We start from the raw sequence: 14846 nt of genomic DNA, 5'->3' as shown, positions 1-14846 counted from the left end.
CTTAGATTAATGAAATTTTTGACTAATAAGTGAAATCTTGCCATGATCTTCTCTAGTGTGTTTGATAAATGCTCTCTCCCTGTGCATGACCACAGAATCATAAATTGCAATAGCAACTTGCATTTATATAGCTTCCTGGTTCTCACAATGTGGCTTGCTTCAAGCTAATTAGTGGAGGGGCACGGAGGTTCTTTAAGCTAGTAAAACATCCCAAGGCACTTCACAGAAGTGTTATCAGACAAAATTTGACACCGAACCATATAAGATATTGGGACAGGTAGGTTTTAAGGAGCGTCTTAAAGAAGGGGAGAGAGGTGGAGAAGTTTAGGGAGGGAATTCCACAGCTTCGGGCCTAGACAGCTGAAAGCACGGCCACCAATGCAGTAAAAGAACTGCTGTTGCAGAACCTTATTTCGTAGTGCGTGGGCAGCTCTGGCTCAAGTCAGCTTCCACCCAAGTGCAAACACTGCTGCTAAAATGGAAAGTGCTGTAGCAAATTTCAAATGCAGTACATTGACGATTTGAAACAAGTGATTACAATTGTTTGGATTATATACATCATAGTAAACTAATTCTCAATATTAAGGGGAAATATGAATATAGTGTTAGTTATATTTTTATGACATTTTGTGCTGATCATTGTCAAGGCTTAGTGCTGACAGCTTGTGGGATACTCTATAAATGTTAACATACCCCTGGAGGATTCCCCTGTTCTAACTTCTGAGACAATCGTTGCAGAAAATGTTGATTTGTATGTAGCAAGTGTGCTAAAAGCTTCTTATAAGTACAGGAAAAATATAGAATATTCAACAACAGCTTGCAAATTTTAATGTAGAAAAACGTTGCAAGATGCTTCAGATGTGCAATCAGACAAAAATGGGCTCCTGGGCAAAGGAGATAGTAGAAAGAGGGATCAAAAGCTTGGTCAAAGAGGTGGATTTTAAGGAGAGTTTTAAAGAAAGATAGGGAGGTGGAAAGGCAGATGGGTTTTGGGAAGGAATTCCAGGGTGTGGGGCCAAGGCAGCTGAAAGCATGGTTGCCAATAGAGGGGAAAGGGAGGGGATTTACAAAAGGCCAGATTTGGAGGTAATGGAGAGTTCTGTGGAGGAGTTGGGAGGAGTGAGCCCATGAGGAGTTTAAACACGAGAATGAAAATTTTAATTTGGAGGCATTGGGGTCTGGGAACCAATGTAGGTCATCAAGAACAGGGGTGATGGGTGAGCGGGACTTGGTGCAGGTGCTCGTGCTGTGCAATATGCTTGGCTCCAAACATTGAAATGTTATCTTGTGGACATCCTTTGATCCCTTGTTTGAAAATCAGCTGTTTGAAAACCATTAGGGGGCAATTTTGTGCTGTGGCCTCATGCTCACTAGGAACTGAATTGAGTCTGCCATGCTGGATTTATATAGGACCCTTATTGCCCGCAAACAAGCTATCATGCCATCAGTCTGGGCTGGATTTGAACCCAGGTCCCAGAGGTGAAAGGCTCGTCACTGTCTAATCGACTGCACCAACCAGATCCCAAAAGTTGTTAATTTTAATGCTTTGATCAATAGTTTGTAAATAATTTCTGCTGAAGTTGTGAACTGTTCTAATATTAAGCCTTTTTAACAAAAAAAGGCTAAATTGTATTTCCTTTGAGACTGATTTTATGGTGCAAGGAGAGCATGAGAAGACAAGAAATTTTTTTTTTGCTATAATGATGGGACACATTTTGCATTGAGAATTCATCTTGTCATCTGAGGTAAAAGTTGAGCATTAGTAACTTTCTTCAAGAGCAAATCACACTGGTGTACTTCAACATCCAACAGTGAATACAGAACTGTATTAATGGAAGCCGGGCACAGATTTCCTGCCTCACACTGTCCCTGAACATGGTGTGTAAGGGACCTCCAGGGGAGGAAATAATGTAAGAAGTAGCAATTTAAAAAAAAATTATACACATACCATATGTGAAAGTCTCCAATAGCAAAGCATTTAACCTGTACAAGGAGTTGTAATGAACTTAATTCCAAAGGTTTGTGGTTCTGTTTCTCCCCTAATAGTTGAGGTTGCAGTCAATGCAGATGACTTTCGGAGCTAGCTTTAATTAGTTGTTGAAGCTATCAATTTAATTCCCTCATACTAACAATGTGTCATTTACAGGCTGCATTTAGGGTAACACATAAACTGAAGTGTTGTAAAGCAGTATACATCAAACGGTTTAAATGATGAGTCTTTTGAGCTGACTGTTAGCACCTATGATGCTGTCTCAACGCTAGGCTGGGATATTGTTTTGTAACACTCAAATCAGATTCTTCATTATGTACGGCTGGAATTCATGGGTCTTTTCTGTTTTCCTTTTGCATTCGAGCAGCAGGTGATATAGTAGACAATGGATGTCGGGTTCCTCCTGCGATCCTTCCTATCTGATACTGGGTTTAATTTAACCATGATGGGGAAATAATACACTGCACTGTTTTTTTCAGTGCATATTCACATAGGTCATCAAGCTGGTTTCTCTTCAAGTGCCACAATCTTCTTGTTTAAATTCACGTGTCCAACAGCCGTGTTTTTCTTGAAATATATTGGCAGGGCAGAACCTCAAAGCTGACTGTGTTGAAACTGGCTGTAATTATACTGAATTCATTAAATAAATATATTAAACCTTATTACAGGAGGGAAGGAAGGAAGTGAAGAGAGATTTGCAGTTTAATAGCAGTCGGACTCTGTTTTAAACACTGCAGCCATAAAAGGAGTTCTAAAATGTGATTGCACTGGAGAGTGTACAGAGGAGATTTACGAGGCTGTTGCCAGGGCTGGAGAATTTTAGCTATGAGAGAAGATTGGATAGGCTGGGGTTTTCTTTGGAACAAAGGAGGCTGAAGGGAGATTTAATTGAGGTATATAAAATTATGACGGGACTAGATAAAGTGATAGGGAGGACCTATTTCCCTTAGCAGAGGGGTCAGTGACCAGGGGGGCTTAGATTTAAAGTAATTGGTAGAAGGATTAGAGGGGAGTTGAAGACACATGTTTTCACCCAGAGGGTGGTGGGGGTCTGGAACTCACTGCCTGACAGGGCAGTAGAGGCAGAAACCCTCAACTCATTTAAAAAGTACTTGCATGTGCACTGGAAGTGCCATAACTTACAGGGCTACGGACCAAGTGCTGGAAAGTGCGTTTAAGTTGGATAGCTCTTTTTCGGCTGGCAAGGACACGATGGACCGAATGGCCTCCTTCTGTGCCATAACTTTCTGTGATTCTAAAAGGGAGCTAATTGCCACTTAAGTATTGGTTTAAAATATTGCAACAAATTATCAATGATAGCTTAATTTTACAATCTTCACTTGAATATATCTGAGATAGGAAAATTGAGGATACAGCTGCCCCTCAATACACCATGCATTTTTAAAAAACATTGTTCTAGTTGCAACTGTTTCATTTCGTCGTTGTTCTTACTTGGGTCCCAAATCTAGAGAGTGCACTGTTTCAGCTTTAAAATGTCACACTTTTTTTGTGCTTGAGCAGTTCAAAGGATTAAACAACATTTTCACCTTGCTGCATCTGCTAGTCAATGAAATGTCTTTTGACTGTCATTTGATTTATTATAATAGCACTAGTGATGTGTTTTTAAATAAGCCTTCCCTTGATGCATTGTTTCTCCCTTGGTCCCCCAAAATAATGTTGTACCAAGAGGGAGCTGCATGGCAATACATCAATCCATTAATTTTACATTGAACTATAAACACAATTCTATCCACAAAACATTTGAAATAGCATTGGTCACAGTGTAGATCTTTTTAGCTCACTACAGGTGATTGGAGAACTCTAACTAAATTACAGTATAGTGGAACTACCATTATGTGCTTTCCCTGGTGGACATGGAAATTAGTAGATTAGCAAGAATCCCCAAAATTTGGTCTTCCATATATGACACAGCAATGCAATAGGTTACAAGTAAGGGCAAGGGCAAGTGCAATACAATAAAAGATTGAATTTAATCTGTTGTTGGCTGTGAGATTGATGATATAACTGATGCAATTTTAAAATGTATATTTAATATTCTCTTTACTCTTTCAGTTCGACAGAGGATGTTGAAGGGTAGTGCAATGAGTTGACATCTTCCATAACTCTGTCTCAAATTCTGGCAGCATATGATTAATGGAGGTTCCACTATATTCAAAGCAACTGCATTATAATCTCACAATTAGTCCTTGTTACCCATTTCATCAGTGTCTGAAAAGTTTGTTTGGAACTAATGTTCTGCTCATAGACTAGCATTTCTCAGTTGGTCCTGAAGGTTTTGCAGTTAAGAGTCCTGAATGATCACGCAGCTTCTAAATTAGTGAAATGGAAACTAAATTCATCCACTGATCTTTAATTTTTTTATTGAGATTAAATTAATATCCAGAAACAATTCCTGCTTTAAATTGCTAGTTTTGATTTTGATTTTACTGCCATAAAAGTACAAATTGCTCATCTGATTTTTCTCTCCCCTCCACCCCCCTGCCGCTGTGCCAAATGACTGTAGAAAGACATTCTTTTGTGCTCCAGCTATTTCCACAAATATTCTGCTCAAATTTGTTTTCTCCTCCCTTGCCAGCTCTCCTGGCAGGCTCCCTGTCTGCTTCTATTAGGTGGTATCTGCAAAAAGAAGGAAAACTAATAAATAAAATCAAACAGGAAAAAAATTGGGAGATTGAAGAGAATATTAAAAATACATTTTTAAAATTGCATCAGTTATATTCCCATCTCTTCACATTCTACAACCTAATTTGAAGTCCCAAATGTCCAGTGCCATAAAGTAGTGGGACATATTTGGGTTAAATGATGTAACTAGACTCTGACTTTTGCCTGAAGTCTGCCACCTATAACGTTTAAGAATATATTAATCGATCACCCCTGGCGTTGTGTGTAAACGTCAGAGAATTTGGTGTCTCACTGTCTCTGCTGTCGTCTTTGAGTTGCTGTTTCTATCTCTCCTCATCTATTCTGATTCTCTTTTCTTCTTTCCCCTTAACTCTTGTTGGTTTTGTCTCTTTTCCCTTTCGGGTGGGAGCTGGCGGGTGGTATGGCAGGGAAAGGTTCCAACAATGGTTGCAGGCTACATTTGGACTGGTCCATTTAGCCTGTTGCATCCAAACACTGTGCAGCCTATATGCACTACTGCAACCCCCCTCCTTTCTCTCAATCTCCTGGCACAAAACCAGTTTTTTAAAAAAAACTTCAGGCCAATTTACGGATTTATTATTTTTCTATTTACAGAAGTTTGTATTTTGCAGATCGCCAAGAAATGCACATCCACTCCTACAGGACCAATGATCACAAAATTCATCATTGCCAAACCCGTCCACAACAAGAACCTTATAACAGGTCATTTCACCACAGTGCTCTGTGATTTACAGATTGTCTTTTATGTGAATTTTATTTTGCAGAATATGTATATTAGAATCTATTTACTTTTGTTTTTTGTGATTGTTTTGCAGGTAGAGTCCTTCCTCAGAATTCACCAGGAACTGTCCCAAGTACCATCACCATTTCTGAAGGTGGTGTTATTGGGTCCAATCTCAATTCTGCAGCACAACAGACAGCCAACAAGATAGCTATCTCTCCACTGAAGTCTCCAAATAAGGTTCGCGCGCTCTCTGTTTGAGCGGGGGGGAGTGGGAAGTGGGGGAAGGAATTTGCACAGTTTCAAATTTGAAGTCTGCAATTGACCAATTTTATTTGAATATATTACTTTGAAAATTCAGAAAGCCTGTGCCTGATTGTGTTGTTACTATCTCTCCCCCTTATCCCCTCTTCTTATACTTGTTTTCCTTTTTTTTTTAAGAACAGTGGGTATTGGGTAGCAGTCAAGGACACTATTTTTCACCTCTGGCGCCTGAGTTTGAATTAGTTTTGGCCACATAGGATGAGATTTTTCTCTTTGTTAAGGGTCTTATGTGAAATGATTTTGAGTAGTCTTAATCCAGTTACTAAAGGGAATGGGCTATGCTACACATGTACCCATAATTTGGTACAAGTTGGTAATGGTGTATGAAATGGAGATATCATGCTGATTTGGTTGGGTGCCTCCCTCTTGCTGAAGGTGAGGTGCATTGTTGGTGTAGATTTACTTGGTATTTAATCCAAGATATACCTGACCTGAGTGCACTTTATGCATTTTGGTTCTAACACATTGCATTTGCTGACAAGGGGAGGAGGACATCCAATGTTTATCAACAATAATTTCAAAGAGAAAGGGGAAACTAGTAAAGAAACCTTTTTGATTCACCTCACATTGCACTGTTGGATTTGTCATTACACAATCAAGGTTTGTTGGTCCCAATCTAGGGCTTCGCATTTGTTGAGAAAAGTATCAGTGTTGTGTCTGTACCACATAATTCCTCATTTTAAAACGTATAGCTGGTTTTGTTATAATGGCCTGGAGCATACCGAATGGTTGGCAATGGATTACTGTCCGTAATCCTCTTCCACCATCCGTTTATATCTTATTAGAAATTGGATTTGAGTGTGGTACTCTAGACCATTTATAGTAGCCCTTCAGTGACTGGACGTTGTAGAATAAAGGCTTGTGATACAGAATCTCCCAGGAAACCTAATTGCACAATTATTTTCACACTCTTCCTCTTAAGTTGAGAATAGAAGTGAAAGAACACAAAGGACTGAACAACATAGGGAGCTGGAACATTCTCCCTTAATTCTGGGGCTTGGATTTATTTAAAAATCTGCAGCTCCTTCGGGTTTTAAACATTTTCCTCCTTCCACCTTTAACAATGATTAAATTAGGAAATTTCAGTAAGCCCACAATTTTACATTGGTTCTGCATAAATACAGCTGTATTTCCTCTAACAGCTTCTTAGTACATTTGTATGCAGGCCTTTTCTACTGTTGTGAAATAATGGGGGCATATTAAGTACTCATCATAATCATAATCATCATTCTTCCTGTTCCATTGAGGCGCATTAGGCAGTAACCAATTGACACCATCCAATTCTGTCTTGGGCTTTTGCCTTCAGCTCCTGTAGTTCAAAGTGCACTACAGCTGCATCCGTTATTGTGTTGCATGGAGTAACTCTTGTTCGACCTCTCGCTCTTTTCTCTTCTGGCTTCTAAATCCATGTTTACTTAATGATCCTCGTGTCAGGCATTCTCAATGTGATCATTATAGATCCATCTTCTCTCCTGGATTGTTATAATCAATGGTGCCATCTATCCTCTGCTGTACATTTTAATTCGTCACTTTGTTAAACCATCTGATGTTGAAGAGCTGTCGCAGGCATCTACACTGGAATTTGTTGAGCTTCTTTTAGATTGCTTTATTGGACTGTACATTTTTGATCCATATAGGAGCACAGCCAGCACACTGTTCTTAAAAATTCTCAACTTTGTTTTCTCTCCAATCACATTTGATTTCCAGATTGAGTGAAGTGTTTGACAAATTCCATTAGCTTTTCCAATGAAAACTGACATCTGACATGCAGTCTCCATCATCTTGCACCACACTGCCTAAGTAGGTGAAAGAATGCACAGTTTGCAACCATTCACCTTCCAAGTGTTGTTCTTCGTCAGAATCAACATGAACTTTCATAACCTAGGTTTTTGCACCGTTAATGTATAACCCAACTTTCTGGCTGTTTGTGAGATAGTTTGTCATTCTTTGCATGTCTTCTAAGTCCCCAAGTTCTCCACTGTCCATGCAATAGCCGATTTGATGCTAGGTGAATGTCTCATTACTTATTAGGTATAAGGAAAAGAAATAGCCAAAAGGCGGACTTAAGATGATTGGCAAAAGAACCAAAGGCGACATGAGGAAAAACTTTTTTACGCAGCGAGTGGTTATGATCTGGAATGCACTGCCCAAAAGGGTGGTGGAGGCAAATTCAATTGTGGCTTTCAAAAGGGAGTTGGATAAGTACCTGAAAGAAAAAAAAATTGCAGGGCTACAGGGAAAGGGTGGGAGAGTGGGACTAGCTGAATTGCTTTTGCAAAGAGCCAGCACGAATTCGACGGGCCGAACGGCCACCTGTGCTGTAACCATTCTATGATTCTACTTCCAATTATGTGAAATATGAGGAGTGAAAGTTTGGTGATGGCAGCAGCAATTATCCACTAATCCAAAATAGTTCTTGGGCTCAAAACAGAGCTATATGTAACATTTGATTTTCCCTTCCAGTTGTCACTTATGTGCAAATATGATACAACTAATAATCTTCCATCAAACTTTGCTGATGAATCATTGCACTCCTTTAAAAAGGAGTTGGCTGCTTATCTAGCTAAAATGGGATTGAAGGTTATAAAGAAATTAAATAGTGTGTGGTGCACTGTGACACATTGTGTTCAGGACACGGCACTATTTTCTGCAGCAAGTTCAGTTTTTTGTTCTTGGAAACATTGCCAATATTTAATTGCCTCCCTCAGGAAATTCAAATAAAAGGCCATGACAATGCAAATTTGACTGATCAGTTGGAGGGAATAGGCTATTCCAATTCCACGCTTAAAGCTATGTTCATTCGCCCCTCTTCCAATGCCTTCCCAAAGCTGTCCTGCTGCAAGTGACCTGTAGTGTGGAATTGAAATGGTCATAGGATCATTTTGTATGATGACAAACTGAAAATGTTAATCAGTTTTAACTATTTTTAGGAAAATATTAATTTTGAATCTCAAAGCTAAATGTTTGCTATCTTTCTGATTTGCTAGTGGGAGGAAGGGAGACGTCCCAAAACACTTGTTTCTATTTATAAAGGATTTGGTGAAAATGCAAAGGACCTCTTCAAATTTGTAGTGTTAATCTTTCATCTATAGACTAGAATATAAATGAAAGTTGATGTTCCTTTTTTTCTGTCACCTAAATATTTAGCATTTAACAGTCGTGTCAGTGGCCTCACGGGTACCAAACTCCCCTCAGAAGTCACTGACTGTTCCACTCACCATGGCTTTGGGGCAGCAGATTCTCACGGTGCAGCAGACAACACCAACATCTCCAGCCAAATCTGCCTCAAATCATGCCATACTGCAGGTAAAGCTTTCTTTTTCAGACCTAAGCCAAATTATGGAATTGTAAAACTGCATTATGGCACTGATGGGTGCAGTCTTGGCTGCAATGGTTTTTCCGTTTAATCCATGGGTGTAATTAATAATCTTAAAACCATTGTAATCACTTGATTATTCATTAAGTAGGTGATTATGCTTTTTGGCTGCTTTTTGTTGGTGTAAAAAACGTTTTAAAATTGAACCAGGCAAAAGGGTTGAGATTACAGTTTATTCCCCTCCAGAAGATTTCCTTTTAATCTAATTATACACTGTTACAGTTCAAGATTTAATTTTTCCATTGTTTCTAGTCATTTCAGTAATGGTGCATTGGACTACATCCTCATGTACTATCATGCTGTGACAGAGTTCCATGTTGTGTGTTTATGTACAACTTTTACATAACTTTCACAATGTCCTATGCTGATCGGGAGGTACAAGTGGGCGCAAGATGTACAAGGAAAGTAGAGGGGAAAGTCTAGTTAGTTGAACAGGGCTACCTTTATATGACACCTACTGACTGGTTATAGAGCAGCACTTGTGGATATCTTGGAGCTGGTTGATCACCTGCATTCTTGACCAACGGTGATTAACACAGCCTAAAGGAGAGAAGAGGTGAACTGGAAGGCACAGTAGATTAGGAAACTAGTTCGGTTCCAGATTCAAATCTAGCGCAGACAAATGGGATTGAATGTCTTTCCAGCTGTAAAGGTGCTAAATGAAATTGATTTTGGTTTACTTAATTGAATTCCTAGTGAGCAAGAACCCAAAGTTGGTTTTCAATTACTGTTTCCAATCGCCAAAGGGATATCCACAGTTGAAATATTAGAAAACAGCAATATTTCAGTGCTGTAAAGGAGGTTTAAGCCAGCATGTAGCATGCTTATTTCTGTTCAAATTAAAAATTAACTGTTGCAACAAAATTGTTGTTTTAAATCTTTCTAAGATAGTGGTTGTGTTGAAAGTATTCAGTCATGGGCTGAATTTGTTTAACCAACTTCAAATGGCCCAAGGAGCAGTTCTTGATATGTTAGGGTGAAAAAAATGCACCAAATAAATTGCTGGTCTGGGGGAATAAACCAGCTCCCAGTGGGAGTGCTGTAGATTTACATTTACTTTTTGTTTCCAGCAACACTGCTCTCCTCCCTGCCTTAACAATCCACAGTATTACAGGTCCTAACTGGAGGGGGAAGAGCTGTATTGTTGGAAGTGACAGTGAATGCTATCTGTTTAATTCCCTAACAATGGATCAGCTTTTCCACCATCGGGTTTTTCAGAAATGAGTGCTTTTCATAGCACTCATCTCATCATGAAAGAGGGAGACTTGTAGTTGGACTTGTCCACCTATTTTAAACCAAGCAAAACAGCTTTTTAAAAAAAAATATTTAAGAAAAGAGCCCACACAGGGCTGCTGTGCCAAGGATAACACTACCGCCTCTCAACGGATTATGGAAAGCCAGCGGCTGGAGACTGCCAGACTCCCTCACCATTTAAACTTTCTCCAGCATCCTTTCCCACCAAATCCTAGGTACAATGGCCACTGATGCAGCTGCCTCTAACTCTCCTGAATCCCAATACTGTTCCTTCTAATTCAGTTACTTGCCTGAGCATTGATGCTGGTGTCACTCCTTGCCTGTGGTTGTAGAAAAACAAAAAAAAGGGCAACTAGAAGAGTAACAAAGAGAAAAAGTAAAGAAGCAGGGAGGGAGAGAAAGAAGCTGAGGTAGAGGAGGAGGAAGACTGAAGTGACAGCAGAGAAAGGGAAGGAAATGAAGTGATGGAGGTGGAAGTGGCGTGGTCAAGAAACACACAATAGACATGTTTAATCATTATTCTATCCAACTCAGATGTGATTTAATCATATGTGGCCCAGTTGCTATTTGAGGAGAAGCTGGGTTCATGACCAAATACTGGCTTTACTAGGTGAGCTAGCCAGCTGTTAGCTAGGGCTCTGGATGAAGTACTGTACAACAGAGGAAGGACAAGCAACAAGACTACCCCACAGAAAACCATCTCTTTGATCATGCAACAGCACTGAAACAGTGAAGAAAACTCACAGCTTAAACTCTACCACCATGTTTCCTGAAAAATTTGGTATAGCAATGCTAAGGACACTCAGTACCAACTGGATTTAGAAGGTGGCATGATTTTGACCGCACAGTACTTTGTGTCATTGCACAGTCTGTGATCTGTTGTAAAGCGGGTTCTTCTAGTGTGTTAGCTAAGTTGGTCTGTTTTCCTTCCTTGTAAAATAGTGAAGCATTTTATCCAGGGATGAGACTTAAGAACTGATAAGGGCTATGGCTAAAAGTTTAAAGGGACGTTCTCAAAACTGCAACCTGAAGCTGAGCATTCTAATGTCTTTTAAGCTTGGACAACTAGTAAAGCTATTTTGTTGGTAAACAATGATTTGGAAATTAGTTCTAAATGGGTTTTTAACCTTCAGACTTCTCAGCCCTACTCTTGGATCTCCTTTCCAAAGCCCCTCTGCCTTGCTGTTACTCTCCCCATCTTTAAAAGCCTCCTCAAAACAGATTTTCAACCATGCTTTCAATCTACTCTCCCAACTGTTTCTCATATGTGAAGCAACCTTGGGCTGTTCACTGCATTGAAGGTGCTATATAAATGCATGTTGGTAGTTGAAAATGTGACTTTCGTGGCTTGACCATAACTTGCTGTCAATTTTTCAAATCTTCCATAAACAAATTGGAAGAATCCACAACAGTGATCTTGTGGGAAGAGTAGACTTAATGGGTCAAATTATCTTTCTTGTACTTCTAAATCCAAATACCACACATTCTATTGTATAAATGCTGGGCGATAATAGTATAAATGCTGGGCAATAGTAGTAAACAAAGGTTGTAGCTCATGCAATCTATAACGTATTAAAAATCTTACATCAGTGCACATTTCCTGTCTATAAAAACTTACTTCCTGTTGTCTTGTTAGTCACTTGTGTTAACTTCTTCTCATAGAAATTTATAATGGGAATAGTAATGATTTGTGTAGAGCCTTTTTTTTGTCTCCCAGTTCCTCATCTTGTACTGCAGAAAACCTCCAACCAACTCTTGCTTCCAAAATTGCTGCAAGTTTAGCTGTTTAACTACAAATAATGACAACGTGTTACTTTATAATGGGGACTGAATTACATCTGTGCACCTGGGCCAATTATTCCCCATCCTTTGCCTCGTTTCACCTAAATACTACAGTTGGTCCTGACTCCCACGTGCACTGCCATGCGAGATCGACTAGTTATATATTAAAAGCTTTGCGTATAGTCTCTACTTCCTGTCTCGTTTCCTGCAATGCTTTTTCTGCCAAACTTTGTTGGTAACACCCCTATTGTTATAAAACAGTATATTTTCTGAATTACTATAAGCAGTGCCACAGGAGATCTGCTAGCATTAAAATTAAGTGCTGCTTTAAATGCAAAAGCCAATTTTAAACTTGAACCAGAAATGAAAGTTTACTTAATTGCACAAATCATATGATTTTTGTGATTTTTTTTTTTTTTTAAATGCTTTGGTAACTAATCTGCTTTAAAGGTTTTTGGGGACTGCAATTATGTTGTGAATTTGAGAATTTTGGTTTGTAAAGTTTACCATGAGTTTTTTCTGATCACTATGTATGGACTTCCTGAGCAGACAGTGAAACCAGCAGTCCAGACACTAACTATGGGAACAATGAATGCCACCCAGTTCAAAACCATCATTCCTCTGGCAACACCACCCAACGTTCAGCAAATTCAAGTGCCAGGCAGCAAGTTTCATTATGTACGCCTAGTTACGGCAACGACGGCCAGCGTCTCCCCTCAGACGGTCAGCTCCAGCTCCAGCACCAACACACAACCCATATCGCAAGGTTTGCTTCAAGAAAATTTAATTTTTGGAATTCCTTCGAAGTCATGGAGTATAATAATCTAAAAATATTCCTGAAATGTCAATTTTACTGCTGTAGGAATTGGTTAGTGTCAATAATAACTAAAACTTTCCAGCCAATAACTGCAACAGTTCATCAGGTGTGAAGAGAAAAGTTGATGCTGGGTTTACAAGGAACAGTAATTATTTAATAGTTCTAGCCAAGGAGTAAATATTTTTTCTGTAAACTCATTTAGTGAGCCATGTATGCTTAGAATTTTTGGATTAAAATGTTTTTTCTTCCAGAAAATTTATTTCAGCATTATCTGAAAACTTCTCCTGTCTAATACTGTCAAATCTCTAGTGTAAGGTGGCACTTAAGATGGATATTATGGTATTCTATTATATAATTTGGAAAGGAGGAGAGCTTTTTTACTTTTCATTTTGCTGCTGAACTTTCTGCAGTTCTCAAAGCGTTATTGTGACCCTATGCTTTTAGAATTTGTAATAAAAGGATTAATTAAAATTGCATTTTCAGAAATCGTTTAACTTGAACAAAAATGTAATATATTGGAACATCTGTATTCAATGTAAATAGTTTACTGCTCCCGCATTCTCAATATTAGCTGCAATACTGTGGAGAGGTGCAAGCAGAGGTTGTGCTTCCTACAGGAAAGAAAGGCAAAATGGAAGTTGTCCTCTAGCCATTCTTGATGGGTTTAGAGTGGTGATAACAGAGACCTTTGAGTCACCGAATACATTTAAACTTTATTTCTCTGATAAGACCGCTTAATGGTTCCAGAACAAAACTTCATACTCTGAAACAATCACCTCAGCACAATGTTCTTCCAGTGAGTCATCGTCTCAAACCAGCTTGCTTCTCCTAATTTGTATCTCTCGCCCCCTCATATTGCTTTCCATGCCACTGTTTTCTTAATCCAATCCCTTCTTCTATCTTTCTCCCACCCATTCCCAAATTAACAGCACTCTGACAGATATTCACCTGGTGCACCCCAGGCCACTGACTTGTGCTCATCCTTGCCCACCAAGTAACACCAATGTGGTCTGCTAAAGTTTCCAAAGCTGTCTGTCTGAACCAGGTATCCTGTTGGAACTTCGTGTCTTTCACTTTTTTAATTGCTCTTCCACTTAACGTTGTTCCCACTAAACTGACTACCCAGCTACCCTTCCTAGTCCCCATGCTAGCTGACATTCTAAGTAGTTCCACCTCCCTTTCAAAACTGCTGTTACCACATCCTTAAAACTCCCATCCTTGACCCCTCTATCGTTGCAAACTATCGCTCCATCTCCAATCTACCTTTTCTCTCTGAAGTCCTTAAATATGTTGTCGCCTCCCAAATCTGTGCCCATCTTTTCTGCAGCTCCCTGTTTGAAACGCTCTAGTCAGGTTTCCATCCCTGCCACAGCACAAACTGCCCGAATCCAAGTCACAAATGACCCACTGTGACTGTGGTGCATAATCCCTCTTTGTCCTCCTTGACCTTTCTGCAGTCTTTGACACAGTCACCATCCTCTTGCAGCAACTTTCCTCCACTGTCCACCTCCGTAGAAAAGCCCTGCTTGGTTCTATTCGTACTTATTTGATTGTAGACGGAGTATCTCCAACAATGGCTTTTCTTTCTGCCTCTGCACTGTTACCTCAAATCCCCCAAGGAACTATCCCACGCCGCCACTCCTCTATCTACATGTTTGCTCTTGGCGACATCATCCATAAACATTGGGTCCGTTTCCACGTGTATTCTGACGACACACAGCTCTATCTCTCTGCCATCTCTCCCTATCCCTCCACTACCTCGGTGTTGTCAGATTGCTTGTCCAATATGCAGTGATGGATGAGCTGCAACTTCCTCCAGTTAAACATTAGGAAGACTGAAGCCATCGTCTTCAGCTTCTGCCACAAACTCCATACTCACCACCGATTTCCTTCCTGGCCATTGTCCAGGGTTGTACCA

The 14846-nt window shown here is 39.7% G+C and overlaps 1 protein-coding gene across 6 annotated transcripts in view; it reads left to right on the top strand.

Annotated features, from left to right (window-relative positions):
* lin54 (lin-54 DREAM MuvB core complex component) overlaps positions 1-14846 on the top strand; it is an 89029-nt gene that overhangs the window by 32438 nt on the left and 41745 nt on the right. For 5 of the 6 annotated variants that reach the window (XM_067989974.1, XM_067989950.1, XM_067989960.1 and 2 more), the window contains 4 exons: positions 5266-5356; positions 5470-5615; positions 8847-9005; positions 12661-12877. In XM_067989974.1, coding sequence (XP_067846075.1) covers positions 5266-5356; positions 5470-5615; positions 8847-9005; positions 12661-12877 — 613 coding nt within the window. The remainder of the gene's footprint in view (positions 1-5265; positions 5357-5469; positions 5616-8846; positions 9006-12660; positions 12878-14846) is intronic. The other variant, XM_067989983.1, reaches the window with a different exon arrangement.

Source organism: Heptranchias perlo, chromosome 1, assembly GCF_035084215.1.
Source record: "Heptranchias perlo isolate sHepPer1 chromosome 1, sHepPer1.hap1, whole genome shotgun sequence".
Taxonomy (NCBI): domain Eukaryota; kingdom Metazoa; phylum Chordata; class Chondrichthyes; order Hexanchiformes; family Hexanchidae; genus Heptranchias; species Heptranchias perlo.
Note: the sequence above shows the minus strand (reverse complement) of the source record. Positions and strands in the feature narration are given on the sequence as shown.